At 45.2% G+C, this 25,145-nt stretch overlaps 1 protein-coding gene across 2 annotated transcripts in view; it reads right to left on the bottom strand.

Moving 5' to 3' along the window:
• CPM (carboxypeptidase M) overlaps positions 1 to 25,145 on the bottom strand; it is a 74,497-nt gene that overhangs the window by 4,282 nt on the left and 45,070 nt on the right. For both annotated transcript variants that reach the window (XM_084878919.1, XM_084878918.1), the window contains exons 4-8: positions 16,906 to 17,078; positions 14,863 to 15,047; positions 13,640 to 13,810; positions 9,679 to 9,831; positions 1,246 to 1,394 (exon numbers count right to left, since the gene is read on the bottom strand). In XM_084878919.1, coding sequence (XP_084735045.1) covers positions 1,246 to 1,394; positions 9,679 to 9,831; positions 13,640 to 13,810; positions 14,863 to 15,047; positions 16,906 to 17,078 — 831 coding nt within the window. The remainder of the gene's footprint in view (positions 1 to 1,245; positions 1,395 to 9,678; positions 9,832 to 13,639; positions 13,811 to 14,862; positions 15,048 to 16,905; positions 17,079 to 25,145) is intronic.

The raw sequence follows: 25,145 nt of genomic DNA, 5'->3' as shown, positions 1-25,145 counted from the left end.
TGTACTTAATATCTCGATTGGGTATCAAGATCCCTTATAAGTGGGACTATTTTCTTAATTTATTCCATTTCCTTGCAACTGATCCAAGTGTACAAGTTTACTGCTTCCTTATAAAGCTTTGCTTTTACTTGAGACACAATCTGGACAACTAAATCAGATACCTATTCATTTAGTTCATTTACATATTAGCTTACCTGGGCTCAAACCAGTCCATGCTTCCTACCAGGGAGAAATGACTCAGAAACATGAATCTTAAATTAAAATTAAAGCCTGTAATTTTACTTGCATTGGTTGGAAAACTTATTTGCTTTTGAAAGGACTGCAAAATATGTCTATGGCTTAGTATAGTGCTAAATTTTGTGCATCAAATTTTACTTATAATGAATCTTAAGGAAATTGTGTCCAATTTTTTTTTTCTTCCAAAATATATTTTGTTGATATATTTTTTTATTTTATTTTTTTTAAACAGAGGAACAGAGAGGGAAAGAGAGCTAGAAACATCTATGAGAGAGAAACATTGATCAGTTCCCTCCTGCACACCTCTTACCGGGGATGTGCCCGCAACAAAGTTATGTGCCCTAGACCAGAATCGAACCCAGGACCCTTCAGTCCGCAAGCCGATGCTCCATCCACTGAGCCAAACTGGTCAGGGCCAAATTTTTTTTTTTTAAAGTATATTTTCATTGATTTCAGAGAGGAAGGGAGAGAGAGAGACATCAATGATGAGAGAGAATTATTGATTGGCTGCTTCCTGCAAACCCCCTGCTGGGGATGGAGCCCACAGCCCAGGCATGTGCCCTGATGGGGAATCAACTGACTTCCTGGTCCATAGGTTGACACTTAACCATTGAGCAACACTGGCCAGGCCAAATCTATTTTTTAATAGCAGAAATTATGTTTCATGAAATGGGCATTAAAATGGTATTTCATAAAGCTTGCAAGTACTCTAGCTACATTGTTTATTATTAATAATGGTTTTTTCTTTTTTATAATAAAAAGTATAACAAAAAATAGGGTTTAGCCTTTATTAAAAATATTAACTGCCAGAAAAAAACCAAGACTTTTTTGATTTGTTCCGATCATGCTCACCTCTCTCAGTTCCTGCCACAGGCAAGTCTGACGTCTTTTCCTTTGTCCTGATGTACTACTTTGGACTTGCCAGGCATATTTTATATTCCTCTTAGGTGAGTAAGTATTGTGAATTTTGTAGTATTTTAATACCAATAACTAGAACTGTGTACTTACATTTAACGTATATGACCCAGGCAAGAGAAGGAGATAATACTCTCCAAATTTGTTGGTTTTATAGGGGCAGACATGTTTTCTGTCTTGGACTTCTACAATTACATTGGGTAATGGATTTCCCTTTTGATCAAAAACTTGACCCTTTATACCTGTGAGACAAAACGAGAATTAAAAGTTAACACCATGTATGATGGCATATGAAAAAAATTTTTTCTAATTACTTAAGTAAAATATGCCCAATATTTATGAGCTGTTTTGAGTTAATGTTTGAGGAAAAAACCTTTTAAAAAATTGAGATATAATTGACATATAACATATTAGTTTCAGGTATGCAACATAATGATTTGATATATGTATATACTGTGAAATGATGACAATACGTTTAGTGAACATAGTTACAATTTTTTTTTTCTTATGATGAGAACTTTTACTCTCTTAGCAAATTTCAAATTTCAATACTGTATTTTTAATTATATTTACCACACTGTGCATTACATCTGCAGGACTTAACTTATTTTTGAACTGGAAGTTTGTACCTTTTGACAGCACATTTCTCCCACCCGCCCTGCCTTTGGCAACTATCAAGGTGTTCTTGGAATCCTTCTCTGTCTGACTTATTTCACTTAGCATTATACCTTCAAGGTCAATCCATGTTGCAAGATTTCATCCTTTTTCTATGACTGAATACTATTCCATTGTAAATATATACCACATTGTCTTTATTCACCCATTGATAGACACTTAGGTTGCTTCTATGTCTTGGCTATTGTAAGTAATGCTGTAGTGAACATGGGGGTGTAGAGACCTTTTCAAGTTAGTGTTTCCCCCTGGAAGTAGAATTGCTGGATCATATAGTAGTTCTATTTTAACTTTTTTTTTCCTTGTTGTTTAAGGTATTATAAATAGTAGTACATATGACTCTCTCTTTTTTCCCCACTGACCTCCCCCACTCAGTCACCCCTACCCTCGGCTCTTGCCTCCAGTGTCTTGGGTCTGTTGGTTGTGCTTATATGCATGCATACAAGTCCTTCGGTTGATTTTTTACCCCCCCCCAACCTCCCCTACCTTCCTGTTGTAGTTTGACAGTCTGTTTGCTGCTTCTTTGCCTCTGTCTATTTTTGTTCAACAGTTTGTAATGTTCTTTATTTTCCATAAATGAGTGAGATCATGTGGTATTTATCTTTCACTGGCTGGCTTATTTCACTTAGCATAATGCTTTCCAGATCCATCCATGCTGTTGCAAATGGTAAGAATTCCTTCTTTTTTTACAGCAGCATAGTATTCAATTGTGACAGTGTTTCCCAAAGTGTGGTACGTGTACCCCCAGGGGTATGGAAAGAGTTTGGTGGTGGTACACGTTGCACCGGAGTTTGGTGGGGATATGTACTGCACCGTGCTTAGCTGCGCCCTAATTCTATGTTCTCATGAGTACGAGGGGTACTCAGCATTACAAAAATTATAGAAGGGGTACACATATGTCAAAAGTTTGGGAAACACTGGTAGATGTACCACAGTTTTCTAATTCATCTGCTGATGGGCATTTAGGCTGTTTCCAAATCTTAGTTATTGTAAATTGTGCTGCTGTGAACATAGGGGTGCATATGTCCTTTCTGATTGGTGTTCCTGTTTTCTTGGGATATATTCCTGGAAGTGGTATTACTGGGTCAAATGGCAGCTACATTTTAATTTTTTGAGGAAACACCATACCGTTTTCCACAGTGGCTGCAACAGTCTGCATTCCCACTAGCAATGCATGAGGGTTCCTTTTTCTCCACATCCTCTCCAGCACTTGTCATTTGTTGATTTGTTGACAGCTATTCTGACACGTGTGAGATGGTACCGTATTGTCATTTTGATTTGCATCTCTCGGATGATTAGTGACTTTGAGCATGTTTTCGTGTGTCTCTTGGCTTTCTGAATGTCCTCTTTTGAAAAGTGTCTATTTAGGTCCTTTGCCTATTTTTTGATTGGATTGTTTACCTTCCTTTTGTTAAGTTGTATTAGTTCCTTGTAAATGTTGGAGATTAAACCCTTATTGGAGATAACATTGGCAAATATGTTCTCCCATGCTATACTACAAAGCCACTGTTCTCAAAACTGCCTGGTACTGGCACAAGAACAGAAATACAGACCAGTGGAACAGAACAGAGAACTCAGATATCGAACCAAACCATTATACTCAATTAATATTTGACAAAGGAGGCAAGAGCATACAATGAAGACAAGACAGTCTCTTCAATAAATGGTGCTGGGAAAACTGGACAGATACTTGCAAAAAAAAAAAAAATGAAATTAGACCACCAACTTACACCATATACAAAAATAGACTCAAAATGGATAAAGGACTTAAATGTAAGATGGGAAACCATAAAAATCTTAGAAGCCATAAGCAACAAAATAGCAGACATTTGTTGTAGCAATATCTTTGCTGATATAGCTCCCAGGGCAATGGAAACTAAGGAGAAAATAAACAAATGCGACTACATCAAAATAAAAAGCTTCTGCCCAGCAAAAGAAACCATCAACAAAACTATTTTAACTTTTTGAAGAACCCCCATGCTGTTTTTACACAGAGTCTGTACCACACACAGTGTAAAAGGGTTCCTTTTTCTCTACATCCTCGCCAACACTTGTTCTTTCTTGTCTTTTTGGTAATAGCCATTCTAACAGGTGTGAGGCAATACACTTCATTGTGGTTTTGATTTGCTTTTCTCTGATGATTATTGATGTTGTGCACCTTTTCATGTACCTGTTAGCTATTATTCTTCTTTGGAAAAAAATCTCTATCCAGATCCTCTGCCATTTTTTTAGTCACATTTTTTTTTTGGGGGGGGGGGGTTTGAAGGGGTGTGTGGAGATACTGGCAAATAGGAGAGAGGTGGAATGATGGTACCTGCTGGTCCGCATCTATGGAGAACATTTCAGTAGGCATTTAGATGTGGGTAAATTAGAGGCCTGCCCCTCGGGTTGAAGCTCTAAGACAAGCAAACAGGCTTCTTTCAAAGAAAGACTGGGCATTTCTCAGCTGGCTGTCTCTGCGGGGGATAGTCAGATGAGTCTTGCGAGCCCTCTAAGAACTGTTTCTTCATGTTCTGTATCTTTGTGGGTTTCACTGATGCAAGACCCAAATCTTTCGAAGTTAGATGTTTTGGGGGCTCATCTCTCGAGTGCAGTTCTTAAAAGATGGGGTGCTAGATGTAGGGTTCAAACCCTTCACACCTCAGGGAACAGAGTTGTGAGTTCCTTCCTGATTGTGGGTGCTGTACTTGGAATAAGATTTATGGTGAGATTGTGTCTTAGCCTCTCCAACAGTTTCAATGTTGTGTGTGTTTTTTCCCCCCTCATTCATTCAATATGTAGGAGTCTGTCAGGTAGTTTTTGAGTTTCTTTCAGAGGAATCTGTTTCATATGTGACTGTAGATTTGGTATCTGTGGGAAGAGGCGAGTTCAGGATCCTCCTACATCACCATCTTGATCCAGAACTTGGTAAACTTATGTTTAATGTAATTAAAATATAATCAAGCTACCAATCTGATTTATAGGTTAAGTATGTTATATCAAAATCAGAAAGCATAAAATCCTAAATCCATTCCTGTCATTTTCAGTCACCAAACTGCACTGTGACTTTGCCACAGGTAGACTCCATAAAATCCTAAACAAAACGCAATAATACCAATGCATCACTTTACAACAGGGTAATTATCTATTCAGGGATTCAACAGTGTTGTCTGTCTCGCAGTCATGCAAACGACGTGGGTAACAAAATTATAATCACAGGGTTCATGGAATCAATTGATGGAGTCTTATCATTACTAATAACTGAATATTTATTGACCAGTTAGTATATTTCAGGTTCTATGCTATGTGTTTAATGTGCTTTTTTCATTGAATCCTCACATCAACTGTATGAGGTAGGCAATGTTATTACTACCACAGCTTTACACAGTGAGGAAACTGGTATGGATTACTCAATAACCTTCTCCAACTCACATAACCAGCTACATGGCACAGCCTAGCTGTGAGTTCATGCTAGTCTCCAGGGCCCACACTGAACCAACACCAGACCCATTTTCTCAAAATTTCAGAACTATGGTTAGTTAATAAAAGGCTATTTACATTTCAAACTCTTCTCACTTCACATTCCAGACCTAGAGACAGTTCTTCAAGCTAGGGAAGGTTGGGGTATTTAAGCGTCACTGTTGCTGAACAAACACAGGCCATGCTTAAATATGCAATTTCTATTGGAGGGAAACCCCATACATCAGCCAAATGAAAGCTGTCCTCCTACCTTACATGCCTGTACAATATTCTGTCCAGGCACCATCAAACCTTTCATTTAGAGGGGAGTAATTGTTTTACCAGAAGACACAATTTATTTTTATATGTTGAAATTGAAATATTGGAAAAAGACCAGTAGCTCCAAAGAGATGCAGAGAGAGCCAGTACTATTACATCAGGGGAATAAAAAAGTAAAATTTTGAAAAAAGCTCAGATAATAAACAAAGGAGAATAAGACCTGAGATTTGACTTTTGTGGGCCTGCCTGAAAACGAGGCAGAGAAATGTAAAGCTCTCATTCCCTTGGAAATGTATCAGCTTCGTGAATGAAAAGCCCTTGTCTGGGAAGAACTGGAATTCTGCGTCTGGAAAGCAGAGTCCACGCTGGGTGGCACTCGGAGTCGGCGTGTCCACTCCCTGTTCCCACCGAATGACCACCGTTGCCACCTATTCGGACGACAGATCGACAGATACCGGTCTGTGACCCATCGGCTTCTGGAGCTCAGCACGAGCCAGATGCTCTTTAGGACAGATTGCTTAGGTTTCTGGGTGCAGTGGGCCATCCCCCAAGCCTCAAGGTTCAGATCTGCTTTGAGGAGAGAGGACAGCAGCGGGCAGCATTGTGTCCTGCTCATCTTTGCTTCTCCCCAGAGCGGGGACAGGCACTCCAGGCCCCTAGAATCAGACTTGCCCTCTTTTGCTACCTTGGCCTTAAGGTCTGCCATCCCCATTAAAATGCTAACGGCATTCTTCTCAACTAGAACCGATCTTAAAATATATATGGGGTCACGGAAGACCCTGAACAGACAAAGAAGCCTTGAGGAAAAAAGTGGGAGGGATCTCGCTTCCTGATTTCAAACTGTACCTAGAAGGTATCACAGCCAAATTAACATGGAATAACGGATATATAGGTCAATGGAGTAGGCAGAGAGCCCAGCAGGTGACCGAAGCTGCCGTGTGGACAAGTGGCTTGCTCAAGGTTTTGCACGGGCAGATTACAAAACAGCGTGGGAGCCAAAACCGGTTTGGCTCAGTGGATAGAGCATCGGCCTGCGAGCTGAAAGGTTCCTGGTTCTATTCTGATCAAGCGCATGTATAATACCTTGGTTGCGTGCAAATCCCCAGTAGGGGGTGTGCAAGAGGCAGCTGATGGATGATTCTCTCATTAGTGTTTCTAACTCTCTATCCCTCTCTCTTCCTCTCTGTAAAAAAATCAATAAAATATATTAAAACAAACAAACAAACAAACAAACAAAAAACACAGCGTGGGCCTTCCTGTTTTCTAGGCCAGGCCCCTCCATTACAGGGAGACAGGCCAGAGACTTCCGGCGGGTCAAAATCTGAGGCTTCTGCCGAAGCCGGTTTGGCTCAGTGGTAGAGCAGCCTGCGGACTGAAAGGTCCCAGGTTAGATTCTGGTCAAGGGCATGTACATTGGTTGCGGGCACATGCCTGGTGGGGGTGTGCAAGAGGCAGCTGGTCGATGTTTCTCTCTCATCGATGTTTCTAGCTCTCTACCCCTCTCCCTTCTGCTCTGTAAAAAAATCAATAAAATAAACAAACAAAAAATCTGAGGCATCTTACTCAGCAAGTGGCGAAACTGTACCAGTAATGTGACTGACAAATATCAACAATTTCCTTAAACCAGAACAATCCCAAGGAGGAGGTGTTTGCCCCCATCACCCACAAACAAAGATGTTCTTTGCTGCCTATTGGGCACCAGTATAAAGAGAACCTTTCTTCCTATCTATCAAGTAACAATAACCACACTGTATCAGTGTTTTGAAATACTAGGGTTTCATGTTAAGCTAGAAAACAAACAAGCACTTCTGTATTAAACCACAAGGGGGCAGGGTTGATGTGCTGATGAATATATGTGCATATCTGAGCCAGCCAGCCAGACACAGCTTCTTTATAAGACCTAGCGTCAATGGACTTGTTCCCCTTCCAAACTGATAATGGCAATAGCTATGCTATAGTTTGTATGCTACCAAACAGCTTACAAAGTCCTTCACTGGCAACATTATGCCAGCAGGACAAGCTGCATCAGGGCCTGCCTTCATTCAGTGCTTGGGGAGTAACCTTGACAAGTAGGTTGAAATTCCAAAGATAGGGGTGCAGTTCTATGGGGCCATTGCATGTCCGTTACCCTCCACTGCTGATGCTGATGAGGAGGAATTCTAGAAAAGAATAGGCAGAGTGAACACTAAAGGATCGATATAGTCCTAAATACAATAGAAAGGTTAAACCAGTGTGTGTCTCATGAGGAAATGTTGTGGATAAATACTAGGATATTAACGCTAGAGAAGACCCCAAACAAACTTTGATGACAATTAAAAAGGAGAAAGACACAATAATAAGCTTAATAAATGTTGTTATGCCCTGGCCAGTGTGGCTTAGTGGTAGAGCGTGGGTCTGTGCAACAAAGGATCTCAGGTTTGATTCCTGCTCAGGGCACTCACGCGGGTCGCAGGTTCGTTCCCCGGTCCCGGTTGGGGGTGTATATGGGAGGCAACCAATCTGTGTGTCTCGCTCACATCAATGCTTCTCTCTCTCTCTCTCTCTCTCTCTTTGTCTCTCTCTCTCTCTCTGTCTCTCCCCATCTCCCTAGCTCCCTTCCAACCTCTAAAAATCAAACGGAAGAAATATCCTCGTGTGAGGATTAACAACAGACAAATAAGCAAATGGTATTAATATGCTAGTGAAAAAGAAAGATGAAATTCTGTAGCATCTGCCACAGGGGATCAACCTACCCTAGGTATGTCTCAGCCAGTTAAGCACAGTCCTGGGAATTCACCAGTAATCCCTGCGTACTCATGTTGGGGCAGGGGCATGGGGATGGGAAAATAGGTATGCAAGGTGGAGGCCACCCATGCTTTGGACAAGCGGTCAAGGAAAGCTCTGAATTCTCCTTGTCGTCAGTCCTGTGCTTCTGTGCTGCATTGCGTTCCCCCCTTGGCAGCAGGTGGGAAGCATCTGCAGAGCCTCAGGAGGGATGCAGGTATGCAGCAGGCACACCCGGCAAACCTCTTCAGCACAGACAGACTCCCCAACATGGCTGGATGTGGCAGCATAACTTGTGTGTCAGTTCTTTTTTAAAAAAAAAATAAAAAAAATATATATATATATATATATATATTATTGATTTTTTACAGAGAGGAAGAGAGAGGGATAGAGAGTTAGAAACATCAATGAGAGAGAATCATTGATCAGCTGCCTCTTGCACCCCCCTACTGGGGATGTACCCGCAACCAAGGTACATGCCCTTGACCGGAATTGAACCTGGGACTTTTCAGTCCATAGGCCAACGCTCTACCACTGAGCCAAACCGGTTTCGGCTTTTGTGTCAGTTCCTGATGTTTCTTCCCCCGAGCCATTCTGGATGGAGAAAAATAACTTCCACTCTGGCAACCGAGAGCCTTCCACACCTGCCCAGAGAGACGCAGACTATCAAGTGAGCGTGGACTGTGAGCGACTCCATCCCCACCGCCCGCAGCGTCGGCATTCCCGGGAGATGCTAACCGTTCAGGACCCACTGAGTCACACCCTGGGGTGGGACACACCCTGGGAGGGGACCCGGCAGCCTGTGTTAACAGCCCCCCAAAGCCCCGGGGAGTCGACTGCTCACGTTTGAGAACCACCACTCTCCCCACAGTTGGTCTGTCCGTCCATGGTAAAGGCAGAGAGCTGGGAGGACTCCCTGTCGTTTGCCAGGCCATTTGGCAGAGGGAAGGATGGGCGGGAAGGGTGAGAGTCAGTGGTGCCCCGTTGGCATGTCCACTGTTCTGTGAGTCTGGGACATGGCCTGGCAGATGACAAGCAAACTTGGCTCTTTCCTAACTGGGTGATGATGGAACAACCCGTTTTCCTGATCTTCTGCCAGCTCTCCAATGCCCCTCAGCCTGTGCAGTTAGAAGTGCTTGGTATCACGTGCCCACATGAAAGCAGCACACTCCGTGCTTTCTCTCAGACGGACCTGCGGGCACGGCCTTTCTCACACGCTGCAGATGCGCCCACAGGGAATTCTCAACCGCTAGTTCTGTGTGGAAGCGGGGGCTGGACTGAGAAGACGCAAACAGGCACTCGCACTTTCCCAGCCCGGAGGTTCTGCTAGATGTCATGTGCTGTAACGGGAATGAATCAGGAAAGCTTACAAACCTAGGTGCACCTGTTTTATGTATTCAATCAGCGAGGCTTTGTTGGAATCCCAGAAGAATGGAAGCTTCTCCTCGCGAGGGTATTTGCAGCATGACAGCTCCAACGTAATTTCAAAGCACTGGGCCCAGATGTAGTTATAATCCTGCATTCCACCTAAAGCACAAGCACAGTCAATATTTTTAAGGTCTACAATGGGAGTGGAGCCGAGCGTCCCAGCCCTTGAGGACCAATGAATCAGACAGCTGCACGGAAAGCACGTGTAAACAGGAAAAGGTGAAGTTGGCATAGTAGCACACAAAATCAGGGCTTGGCAACTCATTACCCAGGCATGACCGGGCAACCCTAAATCTTCCCATATGGGTGACTAGATCACAGCTGACTGAAGTTCAACTGTGTCTGACATTAAGTGAGGGGCAGGGGAAGGTTCCAGTTTGTAATCATACATAACAAAAAGGATGTTTCGAATTACCTTTCTTTCCTAAATTACATTTTAAACAGATGTACACTACAGTGACACCTCTTTAAAAATATTCCTACAGCCCTAGCTGGTTTGGCTCAGTGGAGAGCATCAGCCAGTGAACTGAAGGGCCTCTGGTTCGAGTCTGGTCAAGAGCACACTGCTCAGGTTTCGGGCCAAAAGGGGGTGCAGTGGAGAGCCGATCAATAATTCTCTCTCATCATTGATGTTATTATCTCCCTCTCTCCCCCTCTCCCTTCCTCTCTGAAATCAATAAAAATATTAAAAAAAAAAACTTTTTTAGATATATTTTATTTATTTTTTACAGAGAGGAAGAGAGAGGGTTAGATGTTAGAAACATCGATGAGAGAGAATCATCGATCAGCTGCCTCCTGCACAACCCCCACTGGGGACGTCCCGCAACCAAGGTACATGCCCTTGTCCGGAATCGAACCTGGGACCCTTCAGTCCGCAGGCCGACGCTCTAGCCACTGAGCCAAACCGGTTTCGGTTTAAAAAATTTTTTTAAAGCTAAGTAGTACACTAATTTGGAGGAATAATCATGGTTAACATTTAATGAGTGTTCACTATTGCTGGGTACTGTCTAAAGAGCTTTGTATCGACTCATTTAAGCCTCACAGCAATTATTATCCCTGCCAGAGGCCCGATGCAAACTCGTATAAGAGTAGGCCTTCCCTCCTCTGGCTGTTGGCATCGGCTTCCCTCTGGCATCCAGGACCCGAGCTTCCCTCGCAGCCCCAGCTTTGTCCACAGGGATGTCCCGTCTAATTAGCATATCACGCTTTTATTATTATAGATTTTACAGATGAGAAAACTTAATCAGAGATGGTGACATGCCCAGGGATTCTGGCAGAGGGTGACAGACCAGGGCACAGGCCCCGGCCCGAGCCGCGTGCTCTCAGCCAGGACATCGCGCTGTTTCTGGAAAGGAAGAGGGTGCTGTGCTGACTGAGTCAAGAGGCCCAGGCCCTCCTGCGCTGGGGCGGCTGGAATCCACACTTTCCAGTTCTTCTCCCTGCAGAGCCTGTTTTCAACGAGTTAGAATCATATTTCATCTTCTTTGAGATGCAAAACTTTTCATATTTTAATATCTCTGAGTTAGGATGTGTCTAAAATTTGATAGCTAAAAAACATCATTGTGTCATTAGTTTAGCTGGAAGCATTTTTTTTTTCTTTCTTTCTCGGTAGTATATCGTATTTCACAATCAATGGCATTTTTGATTTGATGAAATAAAATATAGTAATTCTGAAGGAAGTAGTTTCTGCCAGATTTTAATTTGTTATACTTGATATCTACCCAATAAAATACATATTCTCGCCGAAACCGGTTTGGCTCACTAGTAGAGCGTCGGTCTGCGGACTGAAAGGTCCCAGGTTCGATTCCGGTCAAGGGCATGTACATTGGTTGCGGGCAAATCCCTGGTGGGGGGTGTGCAGGAGGCACCTGGTCGATGTTTCTCTCTCATCCACATTTCTAGCTCTCTATTTCTCTCCCTTCCTCTCTGTAAAATACATATTCTCAACTCCATCAGGGTATTTGGGAGGTACTAAAGTAGAAAAAAATTTCATGCCAAAACAATGGCCAGAATAAATCAGAATATTATTTAAATGTTAAATAGTATCTATGTAGGTCCAGATTCTAGCCAGAAAGAATTTCTCTGTTCTATTTTTTAAAACAGAGTTTTGTGTTTCTCTGACCTCATTTTCACCATGAAATGGAAGAGGGGGAAAGTGGAGAGAGAATCAAAACCAGCGCTTGGCAGATGGCTATGTCTCAGGCAGATAGACCTTTAATGGGAAAACAGGTGTGCAAAGCATGCGGGACCGAGAAGGCCCAGTGTGGAGAGTGTGTGCACCTCTGGACAGGGCCCGTCAGGCCCGGCTGACAGACACCCAGGCCGAGCCAGAATGCTTTGATCCAAGTGCCTTCAAGTAGCTGGCTCTGCCTGCCTTTTCCTCTCTGAAGGATACACAGCTGACACACAGGCACACTTGGGAACATTCCTGGCAGCAAGGTTGGGTTCCTAGCTAATTTCCAACTCATCTGGATCTGCCTGGAAACGTGCACAGTGTCTCTGAGGCACCGCTCTGCCACTGGGCGAGAAGGGCCCTTTCCTCCCTGTGATGAGCAGGGACTAAGCAGGAGCCCCGAGCTGGGGGTGGGGGGAGGCTGTAGGACAGGACAGAGAAGTCTGGGACGTCATGGTGTCTAGCTGGCCCTGCTGCCTCGCACTCGTGGTCTATGCTTATCTATATTTCCTGGAAAGCTGGAGCAAGCCACTCAGACACCGCAGTGGCAGCATATGCAGGACTTCCTCACGGCCTCTGCTCCCAGAGGGACAACTGGGGAGTGGCCCGTGTGCAGAAGTGTAGCCTGAAGCTCGCAGCCGGGAGGGTCAGGCCAGCCAGCCTCGAAGGGGCACTCTCCCCTGATGCCGTGGAAACCGGTTCCAGCACCGTTTTCCCTCCCACCCTTCCATCCTCAGTCCCTTCTGTTATCTCTCAGTTCCCTGACGAAGGTGAGTTCTCTGACATCCCTTATCCCAGGGCTTCTGCTTACATTGTTCCTTCTGATAAGAGCATCCCCCCTCCCATGTTCCCTACCTGGCAGTCCCCTACCTTCCCTCCCTCACTGGCCATCCTGTTCCAAGGTTGGAAAACTGGAGGCCCCCCCTCCCACTGTATCCAGTCTGAAGAGTATTTTGTTTAGCTTGCAAAGTGGCTTTAACACCACGAGCCCTCATGTACGAATCCAGCTTGCTCTATCCACTGGAAGATCTGGCAGCACTGGGCCTCGCTGTGGCCTGACAGCTGTTACACCTGGATGTCGGCGGCAGCTGTCCCCATCAGACGAGACGTAAGCATTCCGTTTCTCCAAGGTCTTTACCGCGTCCCATTGTGTTTTGTCTTTTCACCCCAGTACACTGTGCCTTTCCTCATTTCCATTTCTATTTTCATTAGACTGTCATGGCAATGCTTTAATTGCATGTTGCTCTTCCCTTTCAAACTGGGGGGAGGGGGAGGAGAAGAGCTGTGACCTGTTCATCTTTCTCGGCACCATTCCTGACTCATCATAGAAAAAGCGGAACAAGCCGAAAACAGTTTGGCTCAGTGGATAGAGCATCAGCCTGCGGACTGAAGGGTCCCAGGTTCGATTCCCGTCAAGGGCATGTACATTGGTTGTGGGCACATCCCCATTGGGAAGTGTGTAGAAGGCAGCTGATCGATGTTTCTCATCAATGTTTCTAGCTTTTTATCCCTCTCCCTCTCTGTAAAAAAAATCAATAAAATATATATATTAAAAAAAAAAAAAAAGGCGGAACAAGCATCAGAGTGAATGAGGGCGGCCTTGGCAGTGAGGAACATGTCTGAGCACCTCTCACTGCTCTGCTGGACGGGACCACAGGGTGCCTGACACACCTGACAGCCAGCTGGTAGCCCTGGGCAGGCAGGAGGAGCCGGCAGAAATGGAGAGAGACTCACCTTTGAGTGGATACCACTCGTATCCATTTACAATCCCGTTCCAAAAGTTCATTTTGTTTTTACAGTGATCTCCTTTCTTCATGTTGACATTTTTGGAGGCGTAGGAATTTGCAAGGTATTGAAAGACATCATCATCAGGGGTTACGCTCCGGGAGTGTACTTTCCCCATTGCTGTAGGTGGAAGACAAACCAAGACCGCTGCGTTGACATCAGAGCAAGAGGCAGCACACAGTGCCATAGGAGCAGGACCCACCACCAGCACATCACACGCAAAGGCTCTCATTGCTTAGAGAGAAATCCTCTACCCACTTCCGTGAATGCTCCCTCCCCTCCCTTCCTAGTGTGTAATGAGCACACACCAGGTGACATCACACAAAATAAGCCCTCTATAAATCCAAATCCCTCCTCAATCAGCTGAACAGTTAAATGTCCTCTTAGTCACTCTTGCTAATTTCTGGAGGTCAGTCAAGTTTCCTTGGGTGCCGTAGGGGTTAAATGAAACCACTGTCATGTCTTAGGTCCTGGGTATACCTCATCCTTCAGAGTTTTAAGAGGAGTCAGCAATTATTACTCATACTAGAGGCCTGGTGAACAGAATCATGCACCAGTGGGGTCCCTCGGCCTGGCCTGCAGGGATCTGGCTGAAACCAGCTCTCTGACATCCCCTGAGGGGTCCCAGATTGCAAGAGGGTGCAGACCAGGCCAAGGGACCCCACCAGTGCATGATCAGGTCTAGGGAGGGCCTGTGGGAGTGCTCCAGGGCGTGTCCAGCCCATCTTGCCCAGTCCGGATGGGTCAGACCCAATCAGCAAGCTAACTTACTGGTCGAAGTGTTTCCCCCCTGGTGGTTAGTGCATATCATGGCAATGGGTAGAATGAATGGTCAGACACTTAGCATATTGAGCTTTTATTATATCAAAGAAATGTAAGTTGCTCTAGTTTTATTTTCCCTTCGCTACGCTGCCTTTTGTGAGGTCATCGAAATCCCAATTTTACGGTTTCACTGGCGAATGTCAAGCAGTCCTGCTGTTGCTTGTCCGTTCAGCCATACTGCCCACCTACTGTTTACACATTGTAGGAAGGATGGCTCAGGGTTGAGAAAATGAGGCTCTTTCTCCCCCTGCCGGAGCAGTTACGCCGGGAGAGAGCTTATCCCCATTCAGAGGCAGAGTTCACAGTTCCACTCCGGGCTCAGGCAGCCAGGGCCAGCCCGGTTTGCTTACCTGAAACGCCGTTATCGAATGGGTAACTGGCCACCAGGGCTCCGCCATGGAGGTTTGCTGAGAGGACAAACGTCTCCGTTTTCAGCCACTCCATGACGGCCACAGTTTCAGGCTGCCTCGATTCATTATTAAATTCAAAACCATCGGGGAAATTTCTGTTCAGGTCGTAGAAGTTATTATTTTCCCTTTAAAAGAAAGAATTTTTGGGGGTTTACTGATGGCATGTGCGGGAGAGGATTCGCGTAAACGTTTTTTTGGGCTCCAGGGGATTTTCCCAGTGAGTGCAGGGGCGGTGGGCGGTTGCCATGGCGCCTCCAATGAGCCACACCCGGCACTCACACACTTCGCAGCCCCCTCTCCTGGGACTTGCTCTCACCAGCAGGACCAGTAGCTACTGGGATGTAAGCAGAGGTTTGAGTGTCTCCATTTGGGGGCTGTTGCTCTTTCCACCCCATTGGGAATCCCGAGATCCCAACGTTAGCCTCTGGAGAGTCCACACAGAGGCGTGAGGAACCCAGGTGACCATCGAAGTGAGACTCCAGACGTGTGGTCCCACGTTAGTGGTCTCAGCCAGACCCCAGCGGAGGCCCGGACACCGTGGCCCGGCGCTCAACCACCCTCCTCTCCACTGTGCTGCCCAAATCCCTAACATACAGAACTGAGAGTCAGTAAAAAAGAGCTTGCTTTAAGTCCTAATATGTTGGTTTGTTACAAAGTATTTGATAACAGAAACCTCTGGAAAGTGCTACTTGGGAAGGGGACTGGCCATGTGTAAATATGCTAGAAAACCTCGAAGGGGGTCACATGGTGAGATTCTACTTATTTTGGGTAGAAGCAACCAAACTTTTAGTTGCACGAATATAAATGTACATCAGACATTTGAGAAATTCCAAACTGCCCGAGTGGAAACCAAATAAACTGTTTAAGTCAGAAACACTACTTTCCACCCTGACAGTGCTCTCGCAGACATGGCGAATGTTCCGACAATCCGCCGGACTGCCTATGAGTGTGGCAGCACCAGCCTCAGAGTGACCCGGGGCGAGAGGGCTGGGGCTAGAAGGCCGGGGACCTCGGCGCTGGGACAGGAAGCGGAGTGGCTAAGGTGGGCGGATGAAGCTGATTTTTCCACAAAAAGGCTAACAGCACAAAGAAGATGGTGCCGAGGCTTCAAAGCCATGACCCCAGCTGCGGGCCTGAAAGAATGCTGGCTGCGAAGAGATGCCAGCGTTGTGAACTGGGAGGTGATAAGAAGAGAAAGGGCCACGTGACCCGGTTCTCAGCTTCCTACTTTGTTTTACGATGAAGGAAAAAAAATCATCTTGAGGATCTGTTCACTTAAAAACAAAAATACTGTAAGACTCATCTTCTTTTTGCTGTTATTAGTTCTTGTCCTGGCTTAATACATCCAGAGGTACTTGTTGAGGGCCTCGCGCTGTGCGGGGCCCTGGGGTTTAACAATGAAGAAAGCGATGGACAGGGAGCTGGCAGTTTGGACGTTGGAGATGCTGCTCTGGGAGTAAAGAGCCAGGTGACATGGGCATCGTTAGGGGCCTCAAACCCGCTGAAGCAGGGGAGGGAGGAGGAGCGGCGGATGGAGCAGGAAGGAGGGCACAGGAGGAAAGCAGCCACATTCGGATTTCCCTTTCCATCCTGAAGGCCGCCGGCAGGCAGCCCTGGGGAGTTCTCAGCGCGGCGGGGATGTGGCACCGGCTCCAAGGTGGTTCCCTCTCCTCGCACAGGGCCCAGGGACGCTCTTACGGGGTAGGGAGCTTTTTGTTATTTTGTTTTATCTTTTTTCCCCCCCTTAAATATATTTTATTGATTTTTTTACAGAGAGGAAGAGAGAGGGATAGAGAGAATCATTGATCAGCTGCCTCTTGCACACCCCCCACTGGGGATGTGCCCGCAACCAAGGTACATGCCCTTGATCGGAATCGAACCCGGGACCTTTCAGTCCGCAGGCCGACGCTCTATCCACTGAGCCAAACCGGTCTCGGCATATTTTGTTTTATCTTAAATAAAGATCGACTAGCCCATCCTTACCTTCCATTAGTGTTAAAACAGTCAGGCTTTTTGACAGCTTCGAATCCATCTGGGTTCATGGAAGGCATGATGTGTATCCGGGTACTATTGATTAGACGGGTGATTTCAAAGTCTTTTCCGTCATTGGTTACGAGATAGTCAATTAAATGGAGCAGCAGTTCCCGCCCTACAGTCTGCATGTGGGGAAGGGGGACATCATTAGGTCAGAGAGCAGTTGGAATCCCCAGCAGGGCACTCCACACGTGGTAAATGTTACCAAACCAGCTGTGAGAGAGACCCCTGTTTCCCAAGCACACGGAGCCTCTGGCGAGTGACAGTCAACCACGGGTGTTCAGGAAATTGTTCATTTGTAGAAGTTCTTTTAAAAGTTAATTTAAAAAAGACCCACCTGTAAATAAGTTACTTTAAAAAAGGGAATTAGAGTGAACCCAAAACACTAATCTGAAAGAATATATGCACCCCAGTGTTCACTGCAGCATTATTTACAATAGCCAAGCTATGGAAGTGACCCAACTGATAGACCAGTGGATAAAGAAGCTATATATATATATATATATATATATATATATATATATAAAAAGAATGAAGTATTACCATTTGCGACAGTATGGCTGGGCCTAGAGGGTATTATGCTAAGTGAAATAAGTCACAGAAAACAAATATATTGCCAGAGGTGGGGGGTGGAGGGATGGGGTCCTAATATATGGAGAGAGGAGAATATTTCACTTTGGATGGTGGGCACATGGCACAATATACAGATCCTGTAACACAGCAACCCACACCTGAAACCTGTATGTTCATGTGGACCAATGTCACCCCAATAATGTCAATAAATATTTTTAAAAAGGAAAAACAAATACCATATTATTTCACTTATATGCATGTGGAATCCAAAGAGCAAAATATATGAGCCAACAAAACAGAAACAGACTGATAGATACAGAGAACAGACTGAGGTCGCCAGAGGGATGGGGGCCTGGGGATCTGAGTGAAAAAGTACAAATGATAGCTACAAATAGTCATGAGGATATGCAGTACAGCACAGGGAATATAGCTAATAATATTATAATAACTATCTATGCTGCCAGGTGGGTACTAGAAATATTGCTGTACACCTGAAACTAATACAAAATATTGAATGTCAAAATAAATTAAAATAACGGAAAAACTGTGTCACTACCATTTTGCTACATTTGTTTCTAATGCATATTTCAATAAAAGCACTAGCCAGTTTTGGCTCAGTGAATAGAGCATCAGCCTATGAACTGAACGTCCCGGTTTTTAGTCTAACCAAGGGTACATACCTCGGTTGCAGGCTTGGTCCCTGGCCCTGGTCAGGGAGCCAGGGAGCATGCAGGAGGCAACCAATCGATGTGTCTCTCTCACATCGATGTTTCTCTTTATGTCTTTCTCACTCTTCCACTCTCTCTAAAAATCAGTGGAAAAACATCCTTGGGTGAGGATTAATTAAAATTAAAAATAAAATAAAAGCATGACTCTGAAAATAGAATGGTCATCACATCCGCCTAAAACCATCTTATGCACCAAGGATTGGTGAAGAGATCTTGCTTTACAATTCCCAAGGAAGAGATTTCTTTTAAGAAGTAATTCACATTTTAGCCTTATTATGGAGAGATTTTATTATTGGTCTCTCCCTGTAAGCCTGGCTTCAAGGAGCCTGTTTCTGAGTGAGGAATGTCTGCTTCTTCCATAAGATCAGGTGCTCCCTTTACCACCCCACTGTGGGGATTCATCGCTGGGACCAAGGATGAGCAATTCCTTCCTGCTCCTCACTGGCAAGCAAGAAAGAGACCACTTTTTTTTATCCCAATGAATAAACACAAAAGAATTGGGACTAAGAACATTTGGCATATGCAAATTATTTATTCACAGATAGCCATGAAATTCAGAGCGGAAATATTTAACTCTGACTTCAGTTTCTTCCTACTAGTTTCTATCTTTCCCCCCTAGTGTGATTTCAGTTTTTACAATAAAAATTGTCACTTGAAAAAGTCCTTACAAACTAATAACCAGAAAAGTCAAACGAGTCATACCCTGGGTTTCCAATTCTGTGTTTTGGAAACTCAAGCACTTTTGGAAGTAACCTCCATGGGCTGTCTACTGGCTGCCCTAAAACCAGCGGGAGTGGGCTGGGGACTTTCATTTTATTTAAAAACAACAACAGTTTTTATTAATTTCAGAGAGAGAGAGAGAGAGAGAGAGAGAGAGAGAGAGAGAGAGAGAGAGAGAGAGAGAGAGAAAGAGAGAGAGAGAGAGAGAGAGAGGGAGACATCAATGATGAGAGGGAATCATTGATTGGCTGCCTCCCACATGCCCTCTACTCAGGATCGGGCTGGAAACCTGGACCTGTGTTCTGACTGGGAATCGAATCATGACCTCCTGGTTCATAGGTCGACATTCCAACCACTGAGCAACACTGGCCAGGCCTTTAGTTTCCCTTTTAAATGAAAGAAAATCTATGTTACTGGAGGGGGGAAAAAAATCATGATTTTTCTGTTTGTCTCCATATGCCAAAACAAACCACAAGTTCTTCACTGCAGAGGGTAAATAAAAATCTTGGAAACACAATAAAACGCTAACAAAGAGTCAGATGATTTAAAAAGAAATGCTGAGGTAAACAGATGAAATTTCAGAGTGAGTTATACAAAGTCCTCTCTTTTTTTTTTTTTTTTTTGGTTGGGCCATATCTTTGCTGCCTCTGTAACAGTTGATTTATGCCAAATAATATTCAAATCAATTCTTCCCAACTTTAATATAAATGTCTCAAACACTCATGTTTTATGTATAAACTTCCCTTCACTTAAAATTAAGTCTTTGAATATGAAACCTTAGAGAGTACAAATATTAAGAAAGAATGTGGTCAAAACAGTGTCGAGTAGCTTAAGCAGCCTTTCATTCAGTCGCTCACTTCCTTCGGGGGAGGGTGGACTTAAGGAGAGAATCCCTAATTAAGAAAGCAAGCCCTAATTAGGTTGCTCAGTGGATAAAGTGTTGACCTGGGGACTCAAGGATCCCAGGTTCAATTCTGGTCAAGGGCATGTACCTTGGCTGCAGGCACATCCCCAGTAGGGGGTGTGCAGGAGGCAGCTGATTGATGTTTTTTCCTCATCTATGTTTCTACCTCTCTCTCCCTCTCCCTTCCTCTCTGTAAAAAATCAACAAAATATATTTTAAAAGAAAAAGAAAAAAAAAGAAAAGAAAGTGAAAGGCTGAACACAACAGCTCCGGGAGCCTTTCCCTCAGAGCTCATCCGGCCGTTGAACCGGCCATAACACAGAAAACAAAATAATGCCCCACCCGTTTTCATTCGATTCGGTCATGCTGGAATTCACTAGACAGACAGATAAAACTGAGCGTTTGAGCTCTTTCAAGAATGTTTATAACCAATGTAATCATTTTTTTAGGAGCAACCCATGACACAGGCAGTGCCGTGTGAGAGCTCATGAACCAACATGAGCTCTCCCATGCTGGAGTCTGTTTGGGAAATGCTACCCTGAGAGCTCTGAGGTGCCACAGCGGTGCTACAGATTTAATTGACGATTGATTACCTAAATCCTCGTCAACTAGCCTAACGATGACTCTCTGGCACACCTTTGCCCGGCCGCCCAGCCTATGTGGTCCCACAGCCCTGCACCTGTGTGCTATCCCAACCCAGCTCACACAGGCGCGGTGGCCTGACCGACCCTGACTGGCCACCCTGCCCCCACTCCGCCATCTCGGCCGGGGGGCAGGGATCCTGCTTGCTTTCTGGGTGGCCCTGGGATCTTACCCAGCTCCTGGTATATCATGGACCCAAAAACGACTGTTGACAAGTCTGTTCCAAGGTCAAAACTGTGCCAAAGAGGAATTTTCTGGAAAGATGAGCACTTCCGTCCCTTAGCGAGGGGAGACATACAAATGCTCAAGTTACTTCCCTCCTTTGAAGGGTTTTCAATATTGAACAAATTTCATGGGGGTGGGGCTAACAGTTCTGCTCATGCCGAAGGCTCAGGATTTCTGCTCACCCAGCCCCGCCTCACCAAAAAGGGGAGGAGACACTTCATTTGGAGTAAAGATTAGTTCTGTCTAAGTCCAAAAAGAAGATTTAGCCCTGGCTGGTTTGGCTCAGTGGATAGAGTGTTGGCCCTCAGCCTGAAGTGTCCTGGGTTTGATTTCGGGCAAAGGCAAGTACCTCGGTCGCAGTCTTGATCCCTGACCCTGGTTGGGACACGTGTGGGAGGCAACCATCGGATGTGTCTCTTTCACATCGATGTTTGTATCTCTCCCCTTCCTTCCACTCTCTCTAAAAGTCAATGGAAAAATATCCTTGGGTGAGGATTAACAACAATAAAACCAAACAAACAAACAAACAAAAACAAAAAACAAAAAGAACTAATTATCCAAAGCCACACTGCAAAACTGAGGACACGTTGCTGCCATCTGGGATAGGGGTGGAGGGAAAACGTGGGAAGTGGCATTTGGAAGGACAAGCGCTAACGCTTTAAGCTTCTGTTTTGTTTTACTAAGTTTGGAATCTCTACTGCAAGCTGCCCACACAGCCCAGACCGTCCGGGCAGGCACGGCGTCAGGCAGTATGTCCTGTTGTTCAGGGAAACAGGAGCACATCCTCCAAACGCAAACCTGTGAGACACACCAACTGCATCTCATACGCTGTCTCACCTCTAGAGAGCGTGTGAAAATCACTTGTCTTTAAAGTTGAAAAATAGGGTCACTATTATGCAGGGACTGTTTTCCCCTTCAACCGGTATACCTGGAATACAATTAATTATATAAATGAATGCCACCAAATGTGAAATTCTAAGTGTGACATGGATATTTCAAAAGTCTATACCCGAATAAACCATCATAGTAAAAAAAAAAAAAAAAATGCATTGATGTCTAAGAAACAGAAGTTTTAACTCCCACCCGCCGCCCCAAAAAAATCAGAATTGGTAATGCAGTTAAGCTTAACAAACGCATATTGAACATCGACCACAATACTACTTATGAACACGGGCCCTGAGGTCAAGGGCCCTTGTGAACCCAGCCTCTGACCTGTGCTTTGCCTATGACTGGATTAGTTTTCAATCTACTGGCACCCAACTTTTTAAGCGCATGGTCAGGCTTCACTTTACCATCTGTATTAGAGAGGAATTAGACATGTCTTAGCAGTCTGGAGATTACCCAAGTATAACATCTTTTTCTACAAAGGTTTTTATAAAGTGGGATAGAAGATAGGCACAGAACAGGGGTGGGGGTGGGGGGAGGAGGCAGCAGCGATTTCCCAGCTTCTCTCCTGCACCCCGTTTAGGCTGTGGGTGTTAGTGGTCCCAGTTCTCAGCAGAGCTGATTGTAGATATGAGGTTACAGTTTACTACAAAGCCAGCCAGGAGCAGAATGAGGTGGAGGGACAGGGCACGGAGGCAAAGGCCCCGCCCCCAAACACTGGGACTATCTGGAGTGAGAGAGTGGCCCAGACACTCAGTGCGCGCTGCATCATCCCTCACGATTAAAAACAATTCGTAGACTTCAGGTGTGGCAGCACTGCCACGTAGGCGTTTGCATAAAGTAAGCCTAGAATCAGGGCTTCTCCCATGCACCACCCCAAAGGATGTGCAAGGAAGGTCAGACTGGGTGGAGCAACACCTGCTAGTCTCATTAAAATGAGAAAGGTAGAAACTCAGAAGTGTTCTCCCATGTTCTGAAGCAGCATGCACATCAGCTGACAACACCTTATCCAATGTCAGTTAGCTACCCAGTGTGACTTCGCTGCAGTCAGGGCTGGGGGTGCGGAGTGGGGAGAACAAAGGGGCAGCCAGCCTGGCTGGCGTGGCTCAGAGGTTGATCGACCTCCTGGTTCATAGGTTGGCACTCAACTACTGAGCCACACCAGCCAGGCAAGAGGAAACATTTTATAACAATGAGGTTAGTTCTGTCCACCACACTACTCCGTGCACATGTGCCCCTGCTGGGGTCTCCACACGGGGCCCACAACTCCTTGGAGAAGCACAATCCCCGAAGTTAGCATTCACAGTCTGTGCAGAAGAGTAAGACTCCATCCAAAGAAGGTTAGGGACCACTGCCCTAAGATGTGGATTACGGTGCTTTTTAATAGTGGGTTTTGAAATGTTCTTTCTTTCTTTTTTATTTTTTATTTTATATTTATTTTTATTGATTTTCTTTTTACAGAGAGGAAGGGAGAGAGGTAGAGGGCTAGAAACGTCGATGAAAGAGAAACATCAACCAGCTGCCTCCTGCACACCCCCCACCGGGGATGTGCCCCCAACCAATGTACATGCCCCTGACTGGAATCGAACCTGGGACCTTTCAGTCCACAGACCAATGTTCTACCACTGAGCCAAACCGGTTTCGGCTGAAATGTTCTTTCAATTACAAAAGATCTGGGAGAAGAAGGATGAGTCAAGTGATAGACCTCAACCTCAAGTGACTCCTCTGCTCCTGGGTTAAGCCACCACGTCCCCCCGATCCTAGTGGCACCAGAAGGGCCGAACAGGCAAGATCTCAATGTCAGAATAACAAGTTCTCAATGGCCCCTAGCGCCCGCAAACACTGTTCCCAGTGGGGACACACAGGGGGTAACAGGACTTCAGGTCCTCACTCCAAAACATCCTGGGACGTTCCCCTGCCTGGTCTCAGTCCTCAGACCAAAGTGGACCGGAGAGCCTGATCTGATGGGGTTCGCTGACTGCCTGCAGAAAAGATGCCAGATGTTTTGGAAAGTGCATGGAAGGAATGAGCACAGTCAGAGGTGAGCGAGGGAAAGGACTCTTGCTTACCTTTGGAAGTCTGGGTCCAGAGAATTAATTCTGGGTCTAGAGAATTAATTCTGGGTCCAGAGAATTAATTTTGGATCAACAGGCTGCAACCTCTGAAATGTCAGGAATTCAGTAATAACTAACAACTGAAGCCAATGGGTGTCATGTGTCTCTTATGAAAAATGGATTGCACGGGACCTTGATCAATAGGCCAGATAGCAAAAGGCAAAGGAACTCTGGGCTGCTGTCTATAATGAATGGTTGTTTTATTAAAAACAACTTTGGTCAGACTCCCAGCGATACTAAGCCTTTTAAAGCACAGCCCATGATGCTTAAAAAGTCACAGAGGGATGACCTTCCACCCAACTACAAGGCAGGGTCAAAGGTCAGCCCCTTTCTTGGAGGCAAGTGTTTGCATGTAGCTGCAGATTCGAGAAGGGCCGTCTGCGGCAGGACAGGTTGGGCAGCATGCCTGCGTGCGTGCGCGTGTCCTGTCCCTGTGAGCCCGGGTTCGGGGCGGGGTGAGCCGCCACAGGAAGCTCAGCATTTGATGAGAGCGTGCCACCCACACGATTGCAACTTCAGAAGGGTTTTAACAAGCCTGCCGGTTACACTTACTGGATATGCACTTACTTTGACATTCCTTAACATTAAGTGCACTTTACAGGGTGTTACACATTATTCCTACGTAAACTTTCTTGAATGCGATGACTAGAAACTGTCTGCCTTCCATCTGACTGCCTAGTTGTATGAAGTCCTGGCGAACAAAAACTATTACAGTTGTCAGGTTCTTTTTAAAAAAAATATTAATTAATTTTACAATATATTGATTTCAGAAAGGGAAGGAGAGATAGAAGCATCAATGATGAGAGGGATTCATTGCTCGGCTGCCTCCTGTGGGCCCCATACTGGGGATTGAGCCTGTAGCCTGGGCATGTGCCCTTGACTGGAATCGAACCTGGGACTTTTCAGTCTGAGCCAAACCAGCTAGGGCCAGCTGTCACATTCTTAAAATACTCTGAGATGTAGGGCGAGAAATAGCAGTGAGCATTTTCAAATGCCTAGCAAGAATGGCAGGGCAGGTAGGAGTAGTAAAGGGATATTCTGCAAAATATAAAATAAATAAAACAACAAAAAACAAACAAAATAAAAATAGAGTTTATCCCTGCTAAGTTGGAAAAGAGACAGAGCATTATGGAATTTTAGAGTGTTTGTAGAATGGTGGCTATGAGAGAACCCTGACTTGGATTGTCTAAACTTGAGCACAGAAAACATTTGAGTATTAGATGAAGAGCAAGTGACAAGCGTATTAAAAAAAGTGATATTATGAGTTTGAATAGCGATTTGGGATCTTCGGATTGCTTGGAGTTGAAAACAAAATATAGCTCCTTTGCTGGGTCACCTTGTTGCTGATGGGGTTGTGGGGGGAGGGGCGGGTCGACCCCGGAAGGTGCTCAGGGCCTG

Source organism: Pipistrellus hanaki, assembly GCF_964339955.1.
Source record: "Pipistrellus hanaki genome assembly, chromosome: 3".
NCBI classification, from domain to species: domain Eukaryota; kingdom Metazoa; phylum Chordata; class Mammalia; order Chiroptera; family Vespertilionidae; genus Pipistrellus; species Pipistrellus hanaki.
This window is presented reverse-complemented; position numbering and strand designations above follow the sequence as displayed.